General features: G+C 64.9%; 1 protein-coding gene across 2 annotated transcripts; it reads left to right on the top strand.

Annotated features, from left to right (window-relative positions):
* The first annotated feature begins 1,481 nt into the window (after positions 1–1,481).
* ABCB9 (ATP binding cassette subfamily B member 9) lies at positions 1,482–15,175 on the top strand. 2 transcript variants are annotated; one of them, XM_055147375.1, is made up of 12 exons: positions 1,482–1,640; positions 4,941–5,615; positions 8,546–8,660; positions 8,788–8,918; positions 9,036–9,241; positions 10,329–10,526; positions 10,993–11,121; positions 11,635–11,823; positions 12,179–12,352; positions 13,548–13,707; positions 13,809–13,945; positions 14,199–15,175. In XM_055147375.1, exons 2-12 carry the CDS (start codon positions 5,015–5,017, stop codon positions 14,457–14,459), a joined length of 2,301 nt encoding a protein of 766 aa, XP_055003350.1. In that variant the 5' UTR covers positions 1,482–1,640; positions 4,941–5,014; the 3' UTR covers positions 14,460–15,175. The 2 variants fall into 2 exon arrangements, with proteins under 2 accessions (XP_055003350.1, XP_055003351.1); XM_055147376.1 differs by having other exon boundaries at positions 8,839–8,918.
* The last annotated feature ends 11,025 nt before the right edge of the window (positions 15,176–26,200 follow it).

The raw sequence follows: 26,200 nt of genomic DNA on the forward strand, positions 1-26,200 counted from the left end.
CCCTCAGGTTGTTTCTAGACCTTTCCCGCCCCCAGTAGCAGGCCGCACACTCTCGCCAGTGTCCCTCAGGCAGCAGGCAAGTGGAGACGCTCCTTCAGGGGCTAAAAGGAAGGTGGGGGCTGAAAGATAGCAAAGGGTTAAGGCATTTGCCTCCCACACAGCTGACCCAGGTTCAATCCCAGGCACCCCCTGTGGTTCCCTCAGCCCCACCAGGAGTGATCTCTGAGCACTGAGCGAGGAGTAAGCTCTGAGTACAGCCAAGTGTGGCCAGAAAACAAAACTCAAAACTAAGAAGTGGAAGTGTGAGGGATGTGGCTCAAGTTATAGAGCAGGTTTGTCTGGACCAGGCCCTGGATTCAATTCCTGTACCCCGTCACACAAACACATACACACACTCTTTCTCTCTCTCTCTCTCCTCTCTTTCTCTCTCCCTCTCTCTCTCCTCTCTCTTTCTCTCTCCCTCCTCTCTCTCTCCCTCTCTCTCCCTCTCTCTCTCTCCTCTCTTTCTCTCTCTCTCCTCTCTCTCTCTCTCCCTCTCTCCTCTCTCTCTCTCTCCCTCTCTCCTCTCTCTCTCTCTCTCTCTCACACCTCTGTTCTGTTCACTGCTGCTCCCAAACATTCAGGGGCCAAAGAGACAGTACAGCAGAGAGGGCACTTGCCTTGGGACTGTCAACCCGGCTCCATCCCCTGCATGACATCACCAGGAGCGATCCCTGAGCACCAACAGACCGACAGACCAAGGGGTAGGGCCGACCCTGCCCCCAGATCAAACGTTTAGAAGGGCGCCAGGTAAGTATTTGTTCAATGGTGAACAAGGGTCACTTTTCAGCACTAGGGGCTGTCCCTTAACACGAAGACAGGTGTAACCCGTTGCAATTTATGTTAAATAAGTCACATCAAGGCTAGAGCGATAGCACAGAGGGTAGGGCGTTTGCCTTGCACGCGGCCGACCTGGGTTTGATTCCTCCCTCCCTCTCGGAGAGCCCGGCAAGCTACCAAGAGTATCCCGCCCACACGGCAGAGCCTGGCAAACTCCCCATGGTGTATTCGATATTCCAAAAACAGTAGCAAGTCTCACAATGGAGACGTTACTGGTGCCCGCTGGAGCAAATCCATGAGCAACGGGACTACAGTGCAAGTCACATGCAAGTGTGAGCCACCGGTGGTACGCACGCACGGGCGTGTTAAGAGCGGGAGGTGAAGACGTTTGAGGACACCAGGCAGGCACCCGGGTCTGGCAGGGGGCGGGAGATTAGCTCAGGCCCCTCCCCAAGGCCCCGCCCCCAGGGAAACCCCTCAATCACAGTCCAGCCCTCGCGGCAGCGACCCCGCCCAGAGGCCCCGCCCCCGGAGCACCCCCCAATCACAGCCCAGTCCTCACAGCCCCGCCCCGCCCCAAAGCCCCGCCCCAGGAGCACCCCCCAATCAGGGCCCAGCCCTCGCGGCCCCGCCCCGCCGCGGCCCCGCCCCGCCCCGCGGCCCCCGGGTGCCGGCTCCGACCTTGGCGCGGCGCAGCGTGCGCGGGAGGCGGGAGGAGTCACGGGAGCCGTGGAGCGAGCGCAGCGACCGGCGCAGGCTCCGATGAGCCCCGGGCGGCCCGAGCCCGCAGCGCCCCCTGCCCGCGGGGCACCTGGCGCCAGGTAAGGGGGCAGGGCGGGCGCGGCGCCCGGGCCCCTCGGCCCGCCGTCCCCCGCGCGCTGGCGGCGGGGCGGCCGGGCATGAGTAGGCATCTCCGCCGCGCCGCCGCCGCGTCCCGCCCGCGCCCGCAGGGCCGGGGGCGCCGCGGGCCGGGGGCGCCGCGGGCTGCAGGGCTGCCCCGGAGGCTGTCGTGCCCCGGGCACCGGCGGGGGCGCGTCCCGAGGGCCCCTGCGCCCGGGCCTGGGCGCCTCGGCCAGCCCCGCGGCCTCCCGCGCTGCCCACGGGCCGTGGCGCTCGCCCGCGCGGGGGCCCGGGGTGGCGGTCCTCGCCGCGCTTCCCCTTGCGGCGGGGCCCCTCCCCCGGCCCCAAGTGAACCCCGAGAAGCTCGGGCTGGTCCGACCAGGTTGGGGCAGGTGCGGGGTGGCACGGGGCGAGGCCGCGGGGACGCGCCCAGCACCACCCATGCCCGAGATAACTCGGGCCGCTGTGCAGTGCGGGGGCTGGACGGAGCCCCCGGCCCACACCTGGCCCTGCCTGGGGACGCGCCCCTGCGGGAACTCGGCAAAAAGGGAGAAAAACAAGCGCTGGCTGGTTGCTCAGAGGTGCCCGCGGGCCTCAGGCCCCCTCCCCCCGGCCCTGCAGTGCTCCTAAGTGTCCCGTGCTGCTGTGTCCTCACCGCTGTCCCCCACCTGGGACGCAGGGAGGGCCACGTGGGGGCCGCCCAGGTGCCAGCCTTGGTGCTGAGGCTGCTCGTGACCGTCCACAGCCGTCTGGGAAGCGCCTGCCTGGATGTGGGGGGGGGGTTGCCGGGCGCTGACCAGGCCCCTTGCCTTCCCTTGGCCTTGGCGGTCAAGGCCCCTGGCAGTGCCTCTTGCGGCTCTGGCCACCGCCTGGTCCTTGGCCTGTTCTCCGGCGCCAAGTGACCCCAGCTTGCCCTGCAGCTGCACCTGGCCGGCGCAGAGAGTAGTGCCACCTTGACTGCTCTGTCCTGGCAGGTGGTCTGGCCCTGGACAGCGACTGGGCTGACCACTGTGCAGAGTAAGAGTAAAGTTAACAGGAGCTCGGGAGGCATAACCTGAGTCGGGCTGGAGTAGCGGGACTCAGCACTCGGGAACTGGGGCCCCGGGAACTGGGGCCCCGCCGCTCGCCCCCACTTTGCTGAGTGACTCCACCCCGGCCCCAGCCCCCCTGGGCCTCGGTTTCCCCAGCTGCACCCTGTGGCCCAATGGTCTCCGGGGCCACCAGGCTTTGTTCCTGTGAGGGCAGCACTCTGGGGGCGACCCCTAGGGCAAGGCAGAGGGAGGGGTGAAGGGAAGAATCGATGGCCCTGGGCTGCCGACCCCAGCCCTGCCCAGCCCTGCCCAGCCCCTCCCCCAGCCCCTGCCCCAGCTCCGGACCCTGCTCCAAACCCCAGGTTTGAACCCAGCTCTGAGCCCCGCTCTCTGGCCAAGGGCCTCGCAGTGCCCTCCCAGAGGCTAGCCCGGGCCGTGGCGGCTGGTGACCGGGGCCCTCCCGGGTCCTGGCTCCTGGTCCCTGTTCCCAGCCCCCCAGCCCAGCCTCTGCTGCAGCAGAGAGATGTGCTGGCCCCCTTGCCTTGGAGCCGCTCAGGAGGAGTTGGGGCCCTGGGTGAGGCAGCCCCGTGGGGACCCTCCCCGGTCACCGTCCTTTGGGGTGTGACTGTACCTTCAGGGCTTGGGGTTTGGAGTTAAGCACGGGGGTGGGCAGAGCCCTCTAGGGCAGTGAGAGGCGGCCCCGCAGCCCGCCCCTGTGGCCCTCCGCGGCCCCTGGGGTGACGCCCACGAGCCCGTCTGGAGGGTGGAGGCAGCGGTGGCCACTGGGCACGGGACGGGGGGAGTAGCTCTGCCGGCTGCCCGGTGGGCGGGGCGGTATCTGTCCCTCGGTTTCCCCACGTTGGAAGGGTGTGGCTGCTCGGGCGTGTGATGCGGTGGCCACGTGCACTCTGTCCCGGTCCCCACGCCTGGCAGCCGTGTCCCTCGCAAAGACCCCTGAGCGGAGCCCACAGTCCGGAGGTGTGTGCGGGGGGGGCCCCCCGGCCCACCTGCACCCACGCCCTTCGCCCCAAGTCTCCTGCCGGCCGAGTGCCCAGTGCGGAGTGACGGCTCACAGGGCGAGGGCTGGGGTTCGAGCACAGCGCCGCTGCCCCCGGAGCTGGGGTGCCCACCCCCAGCCAGTGTGGAGGCTCGCGGGGCCCCACAGAGCCCCTCCCGGAGGGGGTTTCTGGGGTCTCTGCGTGTGAACGTGATGGGTCTCCGCTCCTCCACAGCCCTACAGAGGACGGGGTTGGGCTCACACCCCCGGGCTCCGGGCAGGTGACCAGACACGACCCCCCAGGCAGGAGCCACCGCAGTCACCTCCTTAGAATAAAAGACACGTGTGAGTGTGTGTGTGTCTGTGAGTGTATATGTGTGTGTGATTGTGTGTGTCAGTGTATATGAGTGTGTGTCAGTCAGTGTGTGTGTGAGTGTATATGTGTGTATGAGTGTGTATATGAGTGTGTGTGAGTGTATATGTGTGTGTGATTGTGAGTGTGTCAGAGGTGAGTGCATGTGTGTGAGTGTGTGTCAGTGTCAGTGTGTGTGAGTGCATGTGTGTGTATGAGTGTGTGTGAGTGTGTGTATGAGTGTGAGTGTGTGTCAGTGTGAGTGCATGTGTATGAGTGTGTGAGTGTGTGTGTTATATGAGTGTATGAGTGTGTGTGAGTGTGTGTGTGTGTGTGTGTGTGTGTGTGTGTGATGCTCAGGGGTTACTCCAGGCGGTGCTTGGGGGACCCTGTGGGATGCCGGGGGTCGGCCGTGTGCAGCAGACGCCCTACTAAGGCAAGCGCCCTCCCCGCTGTGCTGCTGCTCCGGCCCCTGAAAGACTAATTTCTTCGGTGGAAACTGCGGGTTGCTGCAGAGCTGCACTTAGTCAGGGGCGGCTGCTGAGGGCTGAGCCCTGACTGTGCTCGGGAATCACTCCCGGCCGTGCTCCGGGGACCACGCGTGGTTGAACCCTGGTCAGGCCCTCCCCGCTGTGCTCTCTCCAGCCCAGCGCCTGGGGAGGGAGGGGTGAGCAGACCGTGGCCCCCGCTGTCACCCGGAGACTGGGGGCGTGCCTGCACCCCGCACATGCCCGTCCCGACTGGGAGGCCCCTTCCGAGGGGTGGGGCTTCGTCTCGAGGCCCCCAGCCGCCGCGATGCCCGGGGCCCCCACCCCCGGGGCCTTGTCCTGGGGTTTCCTTCGCACCCCCCCAGCCGGCCCCCCAAGCACAGCCTCCTTCATTGCCGCCCCGGCCCCTGTAGGTCCGGCCTGGCCCCGGGAACCATGACCTCGGCCCTGTGAGCTGGCCCCGGCCCGGGCCGCGCCCGCCGGCAGGATGCGGCTGTGGAAGGCGGTGGTGGCGACGCTGGCCTTCATGAGCGTGGACGTCGCGGTGACCACGGCCATCTACGTGCTCAGCCACCCCGACCGCGGCCTGCTGGAGGACATCCGCCACTTCAACGTCTTCGACTCGGTGCTGGACCTGTGGGCCGCCTGCCTGTACCGCAGCTGCCTGCTGCTGGGCGCCACCCTGGGCGTGGCCAAGAACAGCACGCTGGGCCCGCGGCGGCTGCGGGCGTCCTGGAGCGTCATCGCGCTCGTGTGTCTGCTCGTGGGCATCTACGCCGTGGTCAAGCTGCTGCTCTTCTCCGAGGTGCGCAGGCCCGTGCGGGACCCCTGGTTCTGGGCCCTCTTCGCCTGGACCTACGTGTCCCTGACCGCCTCCTTCCTGCTGTGGCGGCTGCTGGCCACCGTGCGGCCGGACGCCAAGGCTCTGGGGCGCGGGGCGGAGGCCGAGGCCGAGGCCTTCCCCGCCGAGGGCCCGCGCGCGCCCGAGCAGGCGTCGGGGGCCACCCTGCAGAAGCTGCTGTCCTACACCAAGCCCGACGTGGCCTTCCTGGTGGCCGCCTCCTTCTTCCTCATCGTGGCCGCGCTGGGTGAGTGGGGCCCCGGGGAGCCCTGATGTCCCCCCTGGCCTCGGTGGCGGGGTCGCAGGGTGGCGTGGAGGCCGCAGCACCTGGTGTGCAGCGAGCGTGGCGGAAGTGGCCGGGCCCCGTGGACACGCGTGTCCCCCCCGGTACATTTTCACACGGGGCAAAGATAAGCACTGGAGGTTCATTCACCCTCCTGACACCGTGCCAGGCGCTAACCACAGGGAAAGGTTCTGGAAACTTCCCAGGCGGGAAGGCATCGCACTGCACTGCCGCTGCGTGTTGTGTGCACACCCCCACGCTGCTTCCTTCCCCTTCACGAGACTCGGGAACTTTTGTTTTTTGTTTTTTTTTTGTTTTTTTGCTTTTTGAGTCACACCCGGCGATGCAGAGGGGTCACTCCTGGCTCTGCACTCAGAAATTACCCCTGGCGGGGCTCAGGGGACCATATGGGATGCTGGGAATCGAACCCAGGTCGGCCGTGTGCAAGGCAAACGCCCTACCCGCTGTGCTATTGCTCCAGCCCAGGACTCGGGACTTTTACCCTCGTGGGGCGAATTTTTACTCTTGTGAAGTTTCCTTTCATTTCGTATCTCGGGGGCCCTGGGGTGACCGGGAGAGCACCGTGGGCCTCACACGGTGCGTTTGCTCCCGCACTGAAGCCACGCGTGCACGCGAGATGTTGTTCACTGAGGAGAATAGAACATGTGGCCGCCCAGCCAGGCAGCCCCCAGAGCTGCCCCACCCCGCGCCCCTTTCCTCTGCACCCCCCCTCTCTGCGTCCAGACCCCCGGGTTCCTCTTGTTACCCTCCCCCAGTCTCCAGTCTGTGATGTGAGCCTGACCCCAGAGGGTCCTCTCTGTGTGTGCATCTCTGTTTATGTCTCTGTGTGTCTGTGTTTGTGTCTATGTGTGTATGTCTGTGTGGGTCTCTGTGTGTCTGTGGGTCTCTGTGTGTATGTCTGTCTGTGTGTTTGCACCTGTGTCTGTTTTATTTGTGTGTGTGTATCTGTGTCTCTGTGTCTGTGTGTGTATCTATGTGGGTCTGTGTGTGTGTGAGTCTCTGTGTCTCTGTGTCTGTGTCTGTGTTTTTGCATCTGTGTCTGTGTCTTATTAGTGTATGTGTCTGTGTCTGTTCTGTGTGGGTCTCTGTGTGTGTGTGTGTGTGTGAGTCTCTGTCTGTCTGTGTATGTGTTCCTGTGTTTATGTCTGTGTCTGTGTGTTTGCATTTGTCTGTGTATATGTGTGTCTGTGTATTTGCCTGTGTCTGTTTTATGTGTGTGTCTGTTTTTATCTGTCTGTGTTTTATGTGTGTGTATGTGTGTTTGCATCTGTGTCTGTGTCTGTCTTATGTGTGTGTCTGTGTGTCTGTGTCTTATGTGTGTATGTCTGTGTTTGTGTCTGTGTGTGTCTTTTTTTTTTTTTCTTTTTGGGTCACACCCGGCGATGCTCAGGGGTTACTCCTGGCTCTGCACTCAGGAATCACTCCTAGCAGTACTCGGGGGACCATATGGGATGTTGGGAATCGAACCTGGGTCAGCTGCATGCAAGGCAAATGCCCTACCCGCTGTGCTATCATTCCAGCCCCGTGTGTCTTGTGTGTATGTCTGTGTCTGTGTGTGTATTGTGTGTGTCGTGTGTCTGTGTGTTTGCATCTGTGTTTTATGTGTGTGTGTCTGTGTGTGTGTCTGTGTGTGTTCTCACAAGGCAGATGCTCAGCAACCCCTGCCACAGACTGTATGTGGCAGCAGCTGTATCGGGAACTTCACATGTGTCTCTCCTGGTCACCTCCTCAGAGAAGCCTTCTTGGATTCTCCTAAGTGCACCCTTTGTGTGTTCTTGGCAGTGGCACAGGGTTGACACGGAACCTGGCAGCTGCTCCCTGGCCTGCCAGGCTCTGGGCCGCAGGGAGTGGGGCAGGGGCCAGGCCTGACCCCCCTGGTGCCCCGGGGCCTGGCCGAGGCTGGTTCCCCTGAGTGAGCAGCTGGCGGCCCACCCGCCCGCCCGAGCCCCGTCTTTCCCTGCTGCCGTCCACGTCCTGCCCAGGGAGCACAGGGGGCCGAGCTGAGGGACAGGTGCGGGCTCAGAGCTCCCTCTGGGTGCCCGGGCGGGCCACTGCCGCCATCCGACCACGCCCAGGACCTGCAGGAAGCGAGCGCTTCCTGAGGTCAGTGCCCAGAGCCTGAAGGAACCTTCCGGGCCTGAGCGACAGGACTGCGGGGCCAGCGCTTGCCCGGCCTGGGGAACCCCTCCTGGGGCCCCTGGGCACTGCTCAGAATGTTCCCCGAGCACAGAGCCAGGAGTGAGCCCTGGCGCCCCCCGTGTGGACCCCCCCTTCAGAACACCAGAGAGAAACCGTGTCAGTCCCGAGATGCAGGGGCCCCGCTGGCTGCACCCCTCCCGCCGCCCACACGCCGGACTCCACGGCCTCCCCCGCCCGGCTCAGCGTCCAGCAGGGCGGTTGATGCTCGGGTGGTGAAAATGCCCTTGGGGGGGCTGGAGCGATAGCTCAGTGGGTAGGGCGTTTGCCTTGCACGCGGCTGACCCGGGTTCAAATCCCAGCATCCCATATGGTCCCCTGAGCATGGCCAGGGGTAATTCCTGAGTGCAGAGCCAGGAGTAACCCCTGTGCATCGCCGGGTGTGACCCAAAAACCAAAATAAAAAAAAAAAAAGAAAATGCCCTTGGGGTGTGTGGACACTGTGGTTCCCGCGCTGACCGGCAGAGGGCGCCCACCCCCCACGGAAGGGCCCGGGTTCGGGGAAACCCTGCAGCCCCCCAGTCTGCCCTGATTTCCTGGGGCCCAGGCTGCCACCTCCTGGGAGAGTGACCCCAGGGGGCTGGCGCGCTCCCCCTCGCCCTTCTTGGGGAGACCCTCCGTGGGGGGTGGTGTCCGGCGGCCTGGCGGGGACCACCACTGAGGCGCCGTCTCCGCAGGGGAGACCTTCCTGCCCTACTACACGGGCCGCGCCATCGACGGCATCGTCATCCAGAAGAGCATGGAGCAGTTCAGCACGGCCGTCCTGGGCATGTGCCTGCTGGCCGTCGGCAGGTAGCCCCCGGCCCGGCCCACGGAGGAGGGGGGCTCCGAGACGCGCCCCGAGGCTGCGGGTGGGGGGCGCTGGCGGGCAGCTGGGCCGTGGTGTCGGCTCTGTGTAACGTCTCTTATCTGCAATTAGCTCGTTTGCCGCAGGTATTCGGGGCGGCATTTTTACCCTCATATTTGCCAGACTGAACATCCGCCTCCGCAACCGCCTCTTCCGCTCGCTGGTGGCGCAGGAGACGAGCTTCTTTGACGAGAACCGGACAGGTGGGTGCTGGCGCGATGCCCCCGGGACTGGCGGGTGGTGGTCCCGGGGCACCCCGAGTGGGAGCGGGGCCCCCCGGAGGCGCCCCCGGTGCCGGGGCTGAGCGGCCTGTGCCCTAGGCGACCTCATCTCCCGCCTCACCTCGGACACCACCATGGTCAGCGACCTGGTGTCCCAGAACATCAACATCTTCCTGCGCAACACGGTCAAGGTCACGGGCGTGGTGGTCTTCATGTTCAGCCTGTCCTGGCAGCTCTCGCTGGTCACCTTCATGGGCTTCCCCATCATCATGATGGTGTCCGACACCTACGGCAAGTACTACAAGGTGGGTGTCCACGCCCCCGCCCCCGCCCGGGCCGGGGTCTTGCAGGAGGTGGAGGCGCTGGGCCCAGCTGGTGGCACTTGCAGGAAGAGCCGGAAGTGGGGGCATCTCTGCGTCCTCGTCTGTGCGCTGTGGCGGGCGGGACACAGGGGCGAGGCTGGGGTGCAGGAACCCAGTGGGGGCTGGCGAGGTCTGTCCAGGGGGTCTCAGGTCCCCCCAGGAGCGAGCGAGTTGGGGGCCAGGACAGCCATGCGCAGGGCCCGGGTCCCCCAGCAGCTCAGCGGTGGCCTGCAGCATCCGGGAAAGGGCGCTGAGGCGCAGGGAGAGCGAACAGCAGCTGGACTCGGCCGCTGACCCGAAGCTGCTCCCCCGGCCCCTCCTGCCCTCCTGCTCTGGGCCAGGCCGGGCACCCCGAGGGCCCTGTGACCCACCCCAGCCCCTGCACCTTAGCTCAGGGTGGGCGCCGGGCCCGGGGGTGCAGGCCAGCCCTCCCAGCTGAGCGAGGGTCAGGAGCCACCGCCACGCCCGTGGATGCTTCCAGAACCTGCCCCGCAGGACCAGCCCTCAGCTCTCTCTTCCCCATTACACACACGGTGGGCAGGACCCCACAGCCTTGTGTGTGCACCCCCTGCCCCCGAGCTGGGTCTGGGTTCTCCAGGCCGAGCTGCAGACTCTCACGTGGTCTGGTGTGGCCAGTGACCACTAACGACCCTTCAGCGGGGGGTCCGTCGTGCAGTGCTGTCCAGGGCACCCACCTCTGGTGTGGCACGAATGGGACACCGGGGCCCTTTCCGGGGGTGGGGGTGCGGACGGCCAACGCGGAGCAATCAGGACCTCCTGGTCCTGGAGCCGGAGCTGCAGGGGCACAGCAGGGGCCAACCTGGGGTTCATCCCTGAGAATGGCCAGGTGGCCCCCCCAAAAAAAAACAACCACCAAAAGAAAAATCACAGTCTCCCCCTGCCGGCTTTGGAGCTCGTCTGGAACCCAGTGGAGCCTGGTGTTCTGGCGGGGCAGAGAGGACGGGACCCTGGGGGTCTTCCCCCGTCCTGTGGGGCGCGTGTCCAGGCCTCTGCCTTTGTCCTGCCGCAGCGGCTGTCCAAGGAGGTGCAGAGCGCGCTGGCCCGAGCCAGCTCCACGGCCGAGGAGACCATCAGCGCCATGAAGACGGTGCGCAGCTTCGCCAACGAGGAGGAGGAGGCCGAGGCGTACGCGCGGCGGCTGCAGCAGGTGTACAAGCTGAACCGCAGGGAGGCGGCCGCCTACACCTGCTACGTCTGGGGCAGCGGGGTAGGCACCCCCCCCCCGGGCGGGCTGGGGCACACAGGGGCAGCCCAGCCCCCGGAGGGGAGTCCCCGCCGGGCCCGGCCAGGCCACAGCTGCAGGTGCCGCGGGTGCTCCCTGGAGGAGGGGGTGGCCGACACCCCCGCTGGGGCAGGCGGGGGCAGGGCTGCAGGTGGGGGAAGCTGCCCGTCCTCAGGGCCCGGGTACCTAGGGCAGAGCCCCCACCTGGACGCGGGCCCGAGTTGTGCTGCCCTCGGGGGCCCTCAGCGGGTCCCCCAGCTTTGAGCCTCTCCTGTCACACGCCCTCACTGTCCCGCTCGGCGCCAGCCACCCCCCACCCTCTGCCCAGCTCCCCCGGCTCTCTGAGGCTGACAAAGACCCGTCCTCACCCGGGCGACTCCCGGGCGGGCCAGCGCCCACCAGAGGCTGGGGGGGCGGGAGTGGGGGTCCCTGATGCAGCCCTCGTCCACAGCTCACGCTGCTGGTGGTCCAGGTCAGCATCCTCTACTACGGGGGCCACCTGGTCATCTCGGGCCAGATGAGCAGCGGGAACCTCATCTCCTTCATCATCTATGAGTTCGTGCTGGGGGACTGCATGGAGGTGAGGGGGGAGACAGGGCTTTGGGGGCGAGGGGCGGGGCTTCGCGGAGGTGGCTGAGTGGGGGCGGGGCTGCATGGGTGAAGGGGCGGGGCTGAGTGGAGGAGGCGGGGCTGTGTGGGTGAAGGGGCGGGTCTGAGTGGAGGGGGCGGGACTGCATGGGTGAAGGGGCGGGGCTTAGTGTAGGGGGCGGGGCTGTGTGAGTGAAGGGGCGGGGCTTAGCGGAGGGGGCGGGGCTGCTCTGAGCTGAGCAGGGCGGAGGTAGGACCTGGGCTGCTCCAGGACCAGGTTTCCCTCTCGATGTGGGGGCCGGGGTCGAGCGCCCAGCAATGGTCTCTGCAGCCCTGAGCGCCCACCCGCTGAGCTGGCAGCAGCTGGGGCTGGCGGGGGGACCTCTCCTGGGCTCTGGGTTCCAGGGGGTCCTTCTCTGGTCCCGGGGCACTTGCCGTGCCTGTGTCCGGCCGGGCTGGAGCCCCTCTGGACAGGGCTAAGCAGCCCCTCCCCGCGGCCGCCCAGTCCGTGGGCTCCGTGTACAGCGGCCTGATGCAGGGCGTGGGCGCCGCCGAGAAGGTGTTCGAGTTTATCGACCGGCAGCCCACCATGGTGCATGACGGGAAGCTGGCCCCCGACCACCTGGAGGGCCGGGTGGACTTCGAGGACGTGACCTTCACCTACCGCACTCGGCCACAAACGCAGGTCCTCCAGGTGAGATCGGCGCGTCCCCCGCCTCGGGCCAAGGGCTGCCCTCGTGGGCTTGGGGCGCTCTTGGGAAGGACCTGCCCAGGGTCCAGCCAGTCCTGGGAAGGTGGACAGGTGGTGTGGGAGGCATGGGTAAGCTGCAGGCAGGCTGGCAGCCACCGGGAAGGGCTGCTCAAAAGAGGCCGAGTTTGTGCTGAACGCATCAGGGAGGGCTGCTGGGAGGAGGCAGTGTTTGTGCTGAATGAGTGACCTTGCTGCAGAAGGACCCTCCCGGGCGGGGCTGCCACAGCCTAGAAAGAAGCTCCCCGGGAGGGCAGCCTGCCCCAGCCTGCACCCCACGCTGTGTCCTCCGGGCCCACAGAACGTCTCCTTCAGCCTGTCCCCCGGGAAGGTGACGGCGCTGGTGGGGCCGTCGGGCAGCGGGAAGAGCTCCTGTGTCAACATCCTGGAGAACTTCTACCCGCTGGAGGGGGGCCGCGTGCTGCTGGACGGGAAGCCCATCAGCGCCTACGACCACAAGTATCTGCACCGCGTGGTAGGTGCGCGCCCGGCCCGGGAGAACGAAGTGCCCCCCGCCCCACCCCCGGCACGGTGGCGCCCGGCCCGGACTCCCCTGGCCGGCTCCTGCTGTCGCCCCCACCGGGACGAGGCCGGGGCTTGGCTCCGTCTGTTTCCGTGGCTGCTGTGACCCGGGGGGGGGGGGTCACGTGGCGCGGCCCACGGGGGCTCCAGCCCAGTGCGACTCTCCCAGCCCCGGGACCTCACAGGGGCTGCCGGGGTGCAGAGACGCTGGCACACGTGCCTGCACGCGGGAACTGGGCGCTGGGCCGGGTGCTCACGGCGCGTGGCCGTCAAACAAGTCTAAACCGGAAGGGACGAGCCAGGGCCGGCGGTGGCTGGTGGCCCCTGGGACCCCCCCCCCCAGCCGGTCCCGGGCAGTAGCTGAGCGGGTCCCTGACGGGGCGGAGGCAGAGAGCGTGCCAGCGCCCGCCTCCACGCTGGGCCCAGGGCGGCCGGAACGCGTGCCCGCTGGCTCCTGGCCCCGTGCCGTGGGCGGCCAAGCTCCCGGGCGCGGGACGCCAAGTGCCGCTGCTCGGGTTTATTTGCCACTCGGGCGCCTCTTTTATGGCCGCCTCCCTTGATTCATGCCGGGTTCTCACTTTTATATGACACAAACTGCTGCTCCTTGTTAGAGCGGTTCCGTTCGCGCCAGGGGAATGCAGCAATCACCCCGTATTTCCAGGTTTAAAGAACTTTTTATAAATTTGATGTGGGGGTTCCTGGTCACCACCCAGGGGGAACCTCCAGCACCCACAGTTTAGCGAATGTACTCTCCTGCCCTTTTGTCCTTTTTTTGGGTCACATCCTGGCAGTGCTCAGGGGACCATATGGGATGCTGGGGATTGAACCAGGGTCAGCTGCATGCAAGGCAAAGGCCCTCCCCGCTGTACTATCACTCCAGCCCCCAGTATTATTTTTCTGGACCATGGTCCTAAGACTGGGACCACGGCCAGCAACTCCTCCAAAGTGCTCCGGGAGAGAGGGGCGGCTCCAGGGAGGTCTCTGTGGCCTGGGTTCTGCTGTGTCTCGTGTCCTTTCTCTGTGTCCGGGATGGGGGGGCCGGAGAGCACAGCTTAGGCAGTGGAGGGGCGCGGGGGGCGGGGCGGGTTCAGCGGGGCCGGGGGCGGCCGAGAGCAGCGCCTGTGGCAGCGGCCGTGCCCCCTCCCCAGATCTCCCTGGTGAGCCAGGAGCCCGTGCTGTTCGCCCGCTCCATCACCGACAACATTTCCTATGGGCTGCCCGCCGTGCCCTTTGAGATGGTGGTGGAGGCCGCGCAGAAGGCCAACGCCCACGGCTTCATCATGGAGCTGCAGGACGGCTACAACACGGGTAGGACGGGGGTGGGAGTCGCGGCCGGGAGGCCCCACGAGGGGGCGGGGGGCGCACTGGGCCTTGGCACGTGCCCCTCCACTCACCCGCGCCCCCCGCAGAGACGGGCGAGAAGGGCGCGCAGCTGTCGGGCGGCCAGAAGCAGCGCGTGGCCATGGCGCGGGCGCTGGTGCGGAACCCACCCGTGCTCATCCTGGACGAGGCCACCAGCGCCCTGGACGCCGAGAGCGAGTACCTGGTAAGCCCGCCCTGCCCTGCCCGCCAAGTTAGAGCGCGAGTCCCCCGCAGGCAGGCCCGGGTCCAAGCGGCCTGCTCCGGGCGCAGTGCCCCCAGCTTTGGGGAGCGTAAGGGGTGGGGCCTGGGGGGCGGGGCCTGGGGAGGAGGGCGAGGCCCTGTGGGTGCGGGCACATGGCAGGGGCGGGGCCTGGGAGGAGGTGGGGGGACGCAGGGAGGGATCTGAGGGCCCCCCCCCCGACTCCCGCCCTCCCCAGATCCAGCAGGCCATCCACGGCAACCTGCAGAGGCACACGGTGCTGATCGTGGCGCACCGGCTGAGCACTGTGGAGCGAGCGCACCTCATCGTGGTGCTGGACAAGGGCCGCGTGGTGCAGCGCGGCACCCACCAGCAGCTGCTGGCCCAGGGCGGCCTCTACGCCAAGCTGGTGCAGCGGCAGATGCTGACGCTCGAGCCCACGCCCAGCCACTCGGCCACCCACCAGGAGGCGCCGGGTGGCAGCGACCACGAGGCCTGACCCTCTCCCGGGCCCGGCCAGCGCCCACCGTGAGGCCCGTCCCCTCCAGCCCAGGCCCTCGACCCCGCCCCAGGGGTCACGGCTTTCTACGTCCTGTCCCCGGTCCCCTCCTGCCCTCGGGCCCCACTGCCCCCAGGGCCGCCCCCACCCGTGTGGGCAGAGGCGCCTGCCCCCCCAACCCCAAAGCTTTCCCTGCCGAGATCTCACCGGAACTTTCCCACTCGGTTCCACCACCCCGGTCGCACCTGAGTTTCAAACACGTTTTTCTAATTCAAATTCTGGTCAGCGAGTCCACAGTGATGTTCTAGAAACTTCTGAGGCCTGAGGGAATGCCCCTGCCTCGCAGCAGGGGGTGGGCGGGGGCCGGGGATCTCGCTGGGACCGCCTCTCCCCTCCCAGCTGTGGTCAGGCCCACGTGCCCCCAGCTGCTGCCCCGGCAGAACAGAGCCCGTCCACTGTGACCACAACCAGCCTCGGCCACGGAGAGGGACCGGCCAGGCCCGCTGTGCCCTGGGTCCCCGCTGCTGCAGCGCCCAGCTTCACCCCTGCAGCCCAGCCCCCCGCCCCCTTGCTCTGCTGTGTGGTGTCTGGGAGATGCATTGCTCCCCCGTTGGGAGGACACGGTGGCCAACCCCAGGGGCTGCCTGCGGGGGGTGGGGGGCGGTTGCAAGACGTCAGCAGAACCATCAATAAAGTGTACTACCTCTGACCCCTGACCCCTGACCTCTGTCACCTGCTTAGAGTCTCGGTCAGATCCAGCTCTTCTCCTGCCTCCAGAGGCCTTAGGGGTCCTGGGGGTCCCACCTGTGTTCTGGTGCCCCCAGGCTCTCAGCATCCCTCCCTGCTCTCTGCCCCTGTGTCCGTCCCCAGGGGTGTCCGCCCCTCCCTGGCCGAGCCCCTGCGGTTGCCTCCCGCCATCTCCCCGTACCCCAGGGCCCAGACAGGCCACCTACGTGGCTCTGTCTGGCCGGCTGCCCGCCCCGGCTGCTGCACCTGCCCGCGAGGAGCCGTGAGCGGGGACCAGCCCCCACGGCCCGGAGCCCCTCGCAGAGCTGCAGCCCGGGCTCCCCTCCGCCGAGACCACTCCGGGGCTCCGTGTCACCGTGGCAGCCACCAAGTCCTGCAGGGGCATGGGTGTGGGGTGCCAGTCCGGGCGCTCGCTGCCTGTGCCCTGTCGCGCAATTCAGGGCGTTTGCTTCTCACGGGGGACTTGGGGTTGAGCCCTGGCACCTCATATGACCCCCTCTGCCACAGGAGTGATGCCTGAGCACAGAGCCAGGAGTCAGCCCTGAGCACAGAGCCAGGAGTCAGCCCTGAGCCACTGGAGTGATGCCTGAGCACAGAGCCAGGAGTCAGCCCTGAGCACAGAGCCAAGAGTCAGCCCTGAGCCACTGGAGTGATGCCTGAGCACAGAGCCAGGAGTCAGCCCTGAGCCAGAGGAGTGATGCCTGAGCACAGTGCCAGGAGTCAGCCCTGAGCACTGCTGGGTGTGGCCCAAGAATCACTCCCTCCCCCAAAATTGTGCCATCAGTGGCACTTTCCTTTGGCTGAGAGGCCGCCTTCCCCGTGTCCTGTGAACCCCTCCACCGGTCCCCGCCAGGAGGACCCCCAGAGCGTCTGCGGCTGCACTCCTGTGTGCTCTGTGTCCTGTCAGCTTCCTGCAGCCGCTGGCCCCTCTCACGGGGCTTTTCACGAGCCTCGTAAGCAGTAGGGGATCCCTCGGGCCAGGTCTCGAAGCAGAACTTGCACGGGGGCGGCCTGCGCCCTGGGACCCTCGGGAACTCAGCACTGCCCTCAGCTGCTGGGGCCTGTGGTGCCCACTCTCCCGGGACGCCCTGCGGTGCTCTGGGGCCAGTCCTGGCGGTGCGTGGGGCCCAGCATGTCGGTCTGCTCCCACTGACAAACATACAGGCAGAAGCGTGAGGCCTGTCACACAAGGTGGTGTTAGCACAGGCACAGGTGCAGACACTGTGCATGTGGCTGTATGTGTATATGTGTGTATGCATGTGTATGTGCGTGTGTGTACGCATGTGTATATATGTGTGTATGTGTGCATGTGTGTGTATTTGTATATGTATGTGTGTATGTGTGTATTTGTATATGTATACATGTATATGTGTGTACATGTGTATATGTGTGTATATGTGTGTATGTGTGTGTGTGTGTGTGTATGTGTGTGTGTGTGTGCGGGCCACCCCTCTCTGCACAGGTTTACTCCTGGCTCTGCCCAGGGGTCACTCCAGGCAGGTTGGGGTCGTATGTTGTGTCAGGGTGGAGCCAGGATTGGCTGTGTGTAAGTGTGCCCCGTGGCCCGCCCAGTTCCCACCTGTCTCCCTTTGCCGAGTTACGAGCAGGCGAAGGGTGGGCCAGGGCTGCCCCGGGGCCCCCTCCACCGGTTCTGGTTTTCCTTCTGGGCAGGAGGAAATCGTCTGTTTGAACAGCTGAGTCACCTCGGCTGTCCCAGCTCGCTGCACTGCCCGCGCTCGGCCCCTGCCGACCTGTCCTGCCGCACTGACCGGTCGCCGCTGGCTGGGCAGAAATGAAGCAGGCGGGGGAGACAGTGTGGGAAGGAGCCGTGTGGACATGGCCCCCGCGTGGACGCCACGGAACATGGACGAGGAAGGCGGGCACGCTGGTGTGCTCGGAGTCGCCGGCCCGCTGCTAGCAGCCGGCTCCGGTGCCCAGGAAGCCGGGGGTCGTGGTGGGTGCCGAGAGGGCTGAGTGTGTGTGTGTGTGTGTGTGTGTGTGTGTGTGTGTGTGTGTGTGTGTGTGTGTTTGTACAGGGCGTGAGAACGCTTGAGGCTGACATGGGGCAGCGGCGCAGCAATAGCGGCTGAGCCGAGCACCCGCGAGTGGGTCTCGTGTGCTCCGGGACTCGTGTCAGCAGAAAGAGCAGGCGGGGAGCACCCAGCCCAGGCGGGGAGCACCGACCCAGCGGGGAGCACAGGGTCCAGGGGCAGCACCAGACCCAGCAGGGAGCACCAAGCCCGGGGGGGGGGGACAGGGCCCAGACAGGTAGCACTGGGCCCTGCAGGGAGCACTCAGCCCAGGTGGGGAGCACTGGAGCACCAGGCTGGAGAGCAGGGCCAGGACACCGGGCGTTTACTCCAGGGCGCTGGCCAGGGCCGGCATGGGGCGTCCTGCTCCCATGGCAGACTGGACCGGGCTGGCCGGGTGGTCAGGGCCTGGGTGGCCAGGGGGAGCCACCCCGGCTCCCTCTGCAGGGAGGCCTCGTCTCATGGCTCCCCCCAGCCCCGAGTCGGCGTGTCCTGCTGGTCCTGCCCCGGGAGGAACAGGCCTCGCCAGGCAGGTGACCCCGCCCGCAGCAGTGACCCGCACCTCCCTGAGTCCAGGACAGGCAGTGACCCACGTCCCGACCCCGATGGACGCTCTGTCCCGGCTGGCAGCTGTGCTCCCTGACCTCTGACCCATGGTTATCTAACTTTCCTGGACCTCGGCCTAGAATCGAGGGAGACTTCTCCAAAGTGACCGGCCTTGGCTGGACGCCAGCACCGATGCGCTCTGGCTCTGGTCTGTCAAGGGCAAGCGTGTCCAGGAAGGTGGCTGATGTGGACACGTGGCCTTTGTCCGCCCACCACCTCCAGGCAGTCCCCTCTGATTTCTCACTGCCCGGACGCCCCGCCCATCACTTCCTGGTCCGTCCGTCAGCCCCTCGCTGGCAGGTTGCTCTCCCCCCGCACTAGGCACGTCCCAGAGGGGGATCCTGCGTCTCCTCGGGCCTGTCCCACACCGGCCTCTGCTCCAGCCTCGCCCGATGTCCCGGGGACGGAGTCTCAGGGCGGCACTCCACTCCGCCTCCACCCTTCACCCCTCCCGGCCCCCTCAGCTCAGCCGCCCCCGCGCTCCACCCCACAGTCCTGGCTGGTCCCCGGCTGCCGGGGTCAGGCTCCTGACCCCCCCTCTCTGCCCACCTTCCCCGCTCACCCCAGGGTCCCACAGGCCCCTGCGCCCCCGGCCGGGAGGGACAGCAGCAAGGCGCCCAGACGCTGGACTCAGGCCCGCTGGTGCTCCCGAAGGCGGCGGACGTGCCCCTGCGTCCAGGAAGAGGAGAAACCAGCGGGCGGGCCGGTGGGCCCGTGGGGAGGACAACGGCCCCCGCCAGAGCCTAAAGAGGGGCCGAGGGGCAGCGCCACACCCTGGAGACGGGCGACAGGAACTGCCCGGGGAGGGTTACCCCGGAGGGCCCCCACTCGAAGGGCCTGAATACGGTGGGCTGAGGGGGAGGGAGGGAGGGAGAGTCTCTGCCCCACCCTGTCCCAGGCCCACAGCCCCCACGCCCGCCCCGCCCCCCAGCCATGCGGCAGCGCCCCTGCCCGCCTCCTGCCAGGCTGCTCCGAGGGTGCCAGCGCGGGGGGGGGGCTCGCTCGCTGCCCACACCCACCGCTGGGCACCAGCAAGTTGTGCCTCCCGGTTACCCGCGGGACCCTCACCATAATAGGGGGGAAGGAGCCCCAGCCCATAATGGGGGGAAGGAGTCCCCGGCCCATAGTAGGGGGAAAGGAGCCCCCAGCATAGGGGGGAAGCATCCCCCAGCCCGCAGTAGGGGGGAAGGAGCCCCCACCATAATAGGGGGGAAGGAGCCCCCAGCCCACAATAGGGGGGAAGGAGCCCCCAGCATAATAGGAGGGAAGGAGCCCCCAGCCTGTAGTAGGGGGAAAAGGAGCCCCCAGCATAGGGGGGAAGGATCCCCCAGCCCGCAGTAGGGGGGAAGGAGCCCCCAGCATTGGGGGGAAGGAGCCCCCAGCCCACCAGTCCTTTCTGGGATCACAGGGAAACTTTTCAGACCCAGAAAAACAGCCCTAGCCCTGCCGGCCGGGAGAGGGAGTGGAGAGGCTTGGGAGGGCTGCTGGCGTCGGGGGCCCTGCACATCCACACAGCAGGCTGTGAGGCCTGGCCCGTGCGCCCCCGAGGAGACTCCATCATGATCTCTGTCTGCGGGAAGCCGGGTCCACCCCCAGCTCCGCCCTGTTCCCACGCTCTGCTGGGAGTGAGCCCAGAACCCCCAAGCTAAATATTTTGTGTCTGTGTTGCTGGAGCCGAGGAATTCCTCCCATTTTCCAGACAGGAAAATTGAGATCCAAGAAGCAGGGCTGCCCCTTCTTCTGTCAGTGGTCAGAGAGTGAGAGCCCAGCGGGTAAGAGGGTTGCCTTGGCTGTGGCCGGCCTGGGCTCAATACCCAGCACCACACAGGGTCCCCCAAAATAGCTAGGAGTGCTCCCTGGGTAGAGAGCAGAAGCCAGCCCCGAGCACCATGGCATGAGGCGCCACGACAAAAGCCAAGGAAGCAGAAACGAAAGCTGCCCCTCGAGAGAAGTTCCCGGGCTTTCTGGCAGTTTCTTCCCAGAGTCACATGACGGTGCTGGGCTGGGGGCCTGCGGTGGACGGCCCACGGCTCCTGCTGAGGGGTCACGACTCCCCGGTGGCCAGGAAAAGAAGGCAGCCAGGCCCAGGGCTCGGTGGGGCCAGGAGCACCTCCAGGCCCCGGCCAGACTGACAGAAGAAAGCAGGATGCACCCGGGGTGGGAGCGAGCGAGCGGGAAGCCCAGACCTGCCGGGACACGCCCGACCCCGGGCGGGCGGCGAGAAGCCTCGGGACTCAGAGTCTCCAGACCGCGGGGACGGAGCCAGCGCTCCTGACGCAGAGGGTGCGGCCGTGCGGGACTTGGGAACAGGCAAGCTCAGAGGCAGAGCGCAGACAAGGTGCAGGGCCAGGGCGGGCCGGAGTGGCCCAGTGGCGGAGCCCGGAGCGTTTCCGCTCAGCCAGTGCCAACGGTTAGATAACAGCATGGTGAGGCTCGAGTCTGGCCCACAACACACAACACACACAGCTACCGGGCTGTCTGCTAACCTCGGGGCGTGCCCGGCCCACACCTGGGGTCAGTCCTGGGGGCACTGCGCCCGCCCCCCGTCCACACAGCCGGCCCTCATCCCCCGCTCTCAGCCCCACTAGTGAACTGGACTCTGAGGGAGGCCGGGTGCCGGCTGGACACCACCCCGTGCATCTGCGTCCTTGGCACCAAGGGGCTGGGCAGGCGCGGGCAGGCTCCGGCTCCAGGTGGCGTATCTCAACCCCGGGCCGTGCTGGCAGAGGGAGGAGGTGGCTTCAGCGGCCAACGGGGAGTGGAAGGGCCCACTGGGCCCACGCACTGTGGGCAGCCCTGAGAAGCTTCCAGAAAGGCGGGAAGCAGATTCTCCCCGCCCAGGCGCTGGGAGGGAAGCCGTCCTGCCGGCCCCTCGCGCGAGACCTGACCCCGACACGCCGGACCCCCAACACCGTGACGGGAAGCCGTGCGGGGAGGGTGCCCGGCCAGACAGTTCAGGAGAGGGCCACAGGCGGGAGGTGGGCGAGCGGGGGCGGGGCGGGAGCAGCGGGCGCGGGAGGTGCCGTGGGCCGGGGGCCTGGCAGCGAGGCCCGCGGGGAGTGACTTCAGGCAGCCGGGGAGGCAGCCCGGAAACCAGCTCATTTTCACACCCCCCGCCCGGGACGAGACATGAAAAACCTCACAGTGCTTGGAACGTTCCAGATTTAGTGCCTGAATCAACACCTTCTGGCGAGAAGATTCTTCATTTGAGAAGGAAAAAAGGAAGAAAGAAGCACACACTGTGCAAAATTAAAATTGGGGCTGGGGGCTGGAGCGATAGCACAGTGAGGAGGGCGTTTGCCTTGCACGAAGCTGACCCGGGTTCGATTCCCAGCATCCTATAGGGTCCCCCGAGCACCGCCAGGAGTAACTCCTGAGTGCATGAGCCAGGAGTAACCCCTGTGCATTGCCGGGTGTGACCCAAAAAGAAAAAAAAAAACTGGCGTGGCTGGGTGTGAAAACCACATTCCAAGGGCTTTCAGGTCCCGCGGTGAGCCCAGCCCGGGCGGGCAGAGAGAGCTGTGGTCCCAGGACGCCCGCGGAGCCCCCGTGGGAGCAGGTCCCCGAAGGCCCCTCTGCGGAGATGCCACCCATCCTCGCGGCTCCAGGTGGGGTGGGTGCCGGGCGCGGGCCCCGAGCAGCTCTCGGGGCAGGAAGCGCATGGCCTGTGGACAATGGCTGTTGTGTCCCCCTGCCCTGTTTGGGTTGGATCCCCACCAGGTCGGGCTCACCCTTGACCCCCGGAGCTGTGGGCGGCGGCTCAGGCCTTCCTGGAAGGAGAGGACAGGCAGCTTCGCAGAGGCCAAGCGTGCCCGCGGCCGTCCGGCAGACACCCTCCGGCGGTCCCACACTGGGCGCGGGGCTCAGGGCGGCCCCCCCACTCCTGAGGCCACGGGGCAGGGGGGCTTCCCAGGCTAAAGCCCAAGGCCTGACCTCGCCCAGCGCCCCCACAGTGAAGCTGCTGCTTTCGGGGCAGAAGCCTGTGCTCTCTCGGGGGTCCATCCTGCAGAGCTGGGAAGGGGGGTCCCGCCACCCCCACCCTAGCTGCATTCCCACAGACCACCAGCTCCACAGCCCCCGCCTGGGCCCCTCCCCACCGTCGAGGCCTGGGCTGGGGAGGAAGAGACGGTTCCTGCCAGCGGGCACAGGACAGGGACACGTGCTGCCCAGCCGGATCCCCAGGACGGGCCAGACCCCGGGTGGAGACGCAGGAGGCCAGGAGGAAGCGTGAAGGCGGGCTGTGGTCACTGCTGTGGTCACTGCTGGTCACAACACCAGGAGAGCTCGGTTAGGAGAGTGTGGCGCTGAGCCTGAGACTCTGGGTTCCCAAGGGCGAGACGGACAGAGACACAAACTTGATAATGCAAAAGCAGGAGTTTGACTCCAGTACACTGGGGTCAACTATCTCACCCCCAGAGTGGTTTCTTGGTAGCGACCCCGGCTTCAGGCAGCAAGCAGTCCATACAGGGTTGATTACATAAGCAGTCCAGGCCTTATTGCTTCAAGAAGAATCTTACGTACCGGCCAGACAAAGGTGTTTTGGCAAGTGTCCCGGGTAACAGTGGTTAGGCAACAATAAAACAGTAATTCCAGTATTGGTACCAATTTTATGATTACATAGACTTCTCGTTCTTTTAGGGTTAACAAAAAGCGACTTCTGGGGCATTGTGAGAATTGGTTAATGGAGCCGCTTGCTGTGCCCGGGAGCTTTCCCAGGTGGGTTCAGGTTGGCTGGTTACGCATTGTTTTACTTCTGGGAAATGGAATCTGTTTCAGCTCCAGGAACGGAAGCTGAGGCCTACCTGATTTTTCCCATTTCTGCCGCCTGTCATGGCGTCAGCTTCGCACTTACAATGGGAACTTATTGAACGGTATTTTCCAGTTCTCTAGAAACCTAAAAACTTCAAAAAATAAAATCTATTAGAAACTTTGAAAATTGATTCAGGAACCGGAGCGGTAGTACAGTGGGCAGGGCGCCTGCCTTGCCTGCGGACGACCCGGGGTTCAATCCCCAGCATCCCCCAAGCACGGCCAGGAGTAATCCTGAGTGCAGTCAGGAGTAACCCCTGAGCATCGCTGGGTGTGGCCCAAAAAGCAAAAAAAGCTTTTTTTCTGCCCCAGCAAAGCACAGGGAGGGGTTGTATTCTTTGGGTGACTTTTGTTGTTGTTTTGGGGCCACACCTGGCGATGCTCAGGGGTCGCTCCTGGCTCTGCACTCAGGAGTCAGTCCTTGCAGGGCCCAGGAGACCCTAAGGGCAGCGGGGGGCTGAACGCCCGTGGGCAGCCTGCCAGGCGCACCCTCCCCGCTGAACTCAGCGTGGGTAAGAAACCAAGAATGCCCGTTGCAGTTGCGTCTGGAGCACGAGGCGCGGCATTCGCTCCCGCATGTTTGTTTTTGGTTTGGGGCCACACCCGAAGGTGCAAAGGCTCCAGAAGGATGCAGGCTCCTCGTATAACTTCATATAACTTTAAAAATCAGGCCCACCGGGCACTCTGCCGCCTTGTCGAGTAACGCACTGGCCCTGCCCCGCCAAATCCCAATGCCAAATCCCAGGAGATGCGCCAAGCAGTTAAACCTTACAGGAACGCCGACCCCTCTACTGAAACCCCAGAGGGCCCACAGAAGACAGGTGGGCAAATACCCACCCGAGGGGGCTCCGGCACCCCGTCCCCTCTCCACAGCCACATCGAGGTTCGACTTCACCGCCTGTGAATACTCTCTGCAGAAACGCAATCTCCAGGGGTTGGAGCGTTAGCACAGTGGGTAGGGCGTTTGCCTTGCACGCAGCCGACCTGGGTTCAATTCCTCCGTCTCTCTCAGAGAGCTCAGCAGGCTACCGAGAGTTTCCCGCCCGCACGGCAGAGCCTCGCAAGCTCCCCCTGGCATATCCGATATGCCAAAAACAGTAACAGCAAGTCTCACAATGGAGACGTTACTGGTGCCTGCTCGAACAAATCGATGAGCAATGGGACGACAGTGCTACAGTGCTACAGAAGGATTTGAACGGGTGGTCCTTGGGATAGCGCGCCCCTTTCGCCCTAGGGAGTTGGCCGACTGCAGGCCTGGCCAGATGCCGATCGAGTGTGTGTGCCTGGCTGTGGTGTCAGGCGTCAGCCTTGGCAGGGCCGAGTGAACTCAGAGCTCACCTGACCACACGGAGCCAGAGCTGAGCCGGGGCGGTGCGAGTTCTTCCCGCGTCTGCTGCCTCTCAGGGCGGGCCGGGCCTGGAGGGCACTTTCTAAAGGCTGTTTTGGGGGCCTAGAGCAATAGCACAGTGGGTAAGGCATTTGCCTTGCACGCGCCGACCCGGGTTCGATCCTGGCATCCCATATGGTCCCCCGGCACCACTGGGAGTCATTCCTGAGTGCACGAGCCAGGAACCCCTGAGCATCGCCAGGTGTGACCCCAAAAGCAATAAATAAGTAATTAAATACATAAATAAAGGCTGTTTTGGTGCGGAGAACCAAGTTCTGGGGTTGGGAAACCGTCCCAAGGATGATCAGAAACTGCTCTTCAGGAAAGCAAAGGTGGAGCCATCCCGCGCACTGCTCGTGTGAACGGCCTAGGCCCGCAGCCTCGGGACAGAGAGCTCCAGGGCACGCAGCAGCCCCGGGCGGCGGCCAGCATATCTCGGTCCCCCGAATGCCACCCAAAAGACAAACAGAAAATGACTGAGTCCCTCGTGTATTCCTATTTGCAATAATGACATAAGACAAAAACATTTGGTGAAAGTTCTAAAAAAACAGCATTTTAACAAAGTAGGCATTTTTAAAATCATCAAAACATCTCTCTTGATTTTTAAAATCAAATTACAGGGGCTGGAGTGATAGCACAGCGGGGAGGGCATTTGCCTTGCACGTGACCAACCCGGGTTCAAATCCCAGCATCCCATATGGTCCCCTGAGCACCACCAGGGGTGATTCCTGAGTGCATGAGCCAGGAGTGACCCCTGTGCATCGCTGGGTGTGACCCAAAAAGCAAAAAATAATAAAATTACATTTTTCTTTTGGGGGGGCCACAGGGATGACTCCCAGCTTGATGCTTGGGGGTGTTGGGGTGCTCAGGGGTCCATGCAGTGCGGGGTTAGACCTGGGTATCTTGGAAACCACAGGCCTAGCCTATTACATGTGCCTCCAGAAGCCCAAACACCTCTCTTTAATAACCTGTAGCACTGTCGCGCTGTCGTCCCGTTGTTCATAGATTTCTTCGAGCGGGCACCAGTAACATCTCCATTGTGAGACTTGTTTTACTGTTTTTGTCATATCGAATATGCCATGGGGAGCTTGCCAGGCTCTGCCGTGCGGGCGGGATACTTTCGGTAGCTTGCTGGGCTCTCCAAGAAGGACGGAGGAATTGAACCCGGGTTGGCCACATACAAGGCAAATGCCCTACCCGCTGTGCCATCGCTCCAGCCCTCTTTAATAGTCAGTGAGGGCAATAAAGCAGGGGTTAGAGCAAATCACGTCTTGACAACTTGGCCTCCGGTTTTGTGGCGTATTATCCAGGAAATGAGGCTTTATTGCCAGTTCAGCATGTATATTTTCGGGGCTTGGAGAGTTTCTTCACTTTGGGGGGAAGGGGAATAACTAATTTTGCTTTTCCAGTGATGCTTAATATAATCTCTGAGCTGGTAAGCGTTTGCGGAAATGAATCTACACTGGCTTTCCTTCCTTTATGGTTGCAAACAAAAGCCGAGGCCCTGGAGACGGTGAAGCCGACTGACCCGGGCGCCAGCCGCGGGGCCTGTCCCTGCAGCCTCAGCAGGCCCGGCCCTGGGGTCCCTGAGGGCCCCCGCACTGAGCAGGGGGTGGAACCCTGCTGGGGGAGGGTTCTTCCTCCTCCAAAGAGCGCAACCCAAACTCTGCACACATTCTCTCGTATTTGTAAGTGAGCGGCAGCCTCGGGCCTCGAGAGGGCCCCGCCGAGCCTGTCTGTCTCTGCCCAGTGGCGGAGCACAGAGCACAGAGCCCGCCTTGGTCCCGGGCTGTCGCGACCCAGGAAACTTGGCCTCCTCTCGTCTTCGTTCCAGGACGTTTCCCCTGGTTCCTGGCGATGAGCTGACAGACACACGTAGGCTTTACCTTTGACCCCATATAAGGAGTCACTATCTTTCCAGGTGACTCCCAGTCTGCTTGTCATTCTCGGGGCTGGAAAGCGTGTTATGGGCAGGACACCCAGAGAGCCCTCCCTGGGGGCCACTGGTGGCCGTCGGGCCCGCGTGCAGCTAGCCGTCAGCCGCAGGACAGCAAATCCACAGCAAATCCATGTCCTCTGTGTCCCGGGAGCCGGGGCAGGAGGGGCCGAGCTGGGGGCTCTGCTCTGGCCAGGCCCCGTGGGGCGTCCCCATCTACACAGGC

The sequence above is a fragment of the Sorex araneus genome, chromosome 9 (genome assembly GCF_027595985.1).
Source record: "Sorex araneus isolate mSorAra2 chromosome 9, mSorAra2.pri, whole genome shotgun sequence".
Taxonomy (NCBI): Eukaryota; Metazoa; Chordata; class Mammalia; order Eulipotyphla; family Soricidae; genus Sorex; species Sorex araneus.

What these genes read in the sequence shown, in the direction of transcription:
- ABCB9 (XM_055147375.1), top strand. Translation starts at nt 5,015, where the DNA reads ATGCGGCTGTGGAAGGCGGTGGTGGCGACGCTGGCCTTCATGAGCGTG. An exon ending in ACAAGTATCTGCACCGCGTG is followed by an intron (nt 12,353 to 13,547) that starts GTAGGTGCGCGC and finishes CCCCCTCCCCAG; the next exon opens with ATCTCCCTGGTGAGCCAGGA. An exon ending in GCAGGACGGCTACAACACGG is followed by an intron (nt 13,708 to 13,808) that starts GTAGGACGGGGG and finishes CGCCCCCCGCAG; the next exon opens with AGACGGGCGAGAAGGGCGCG.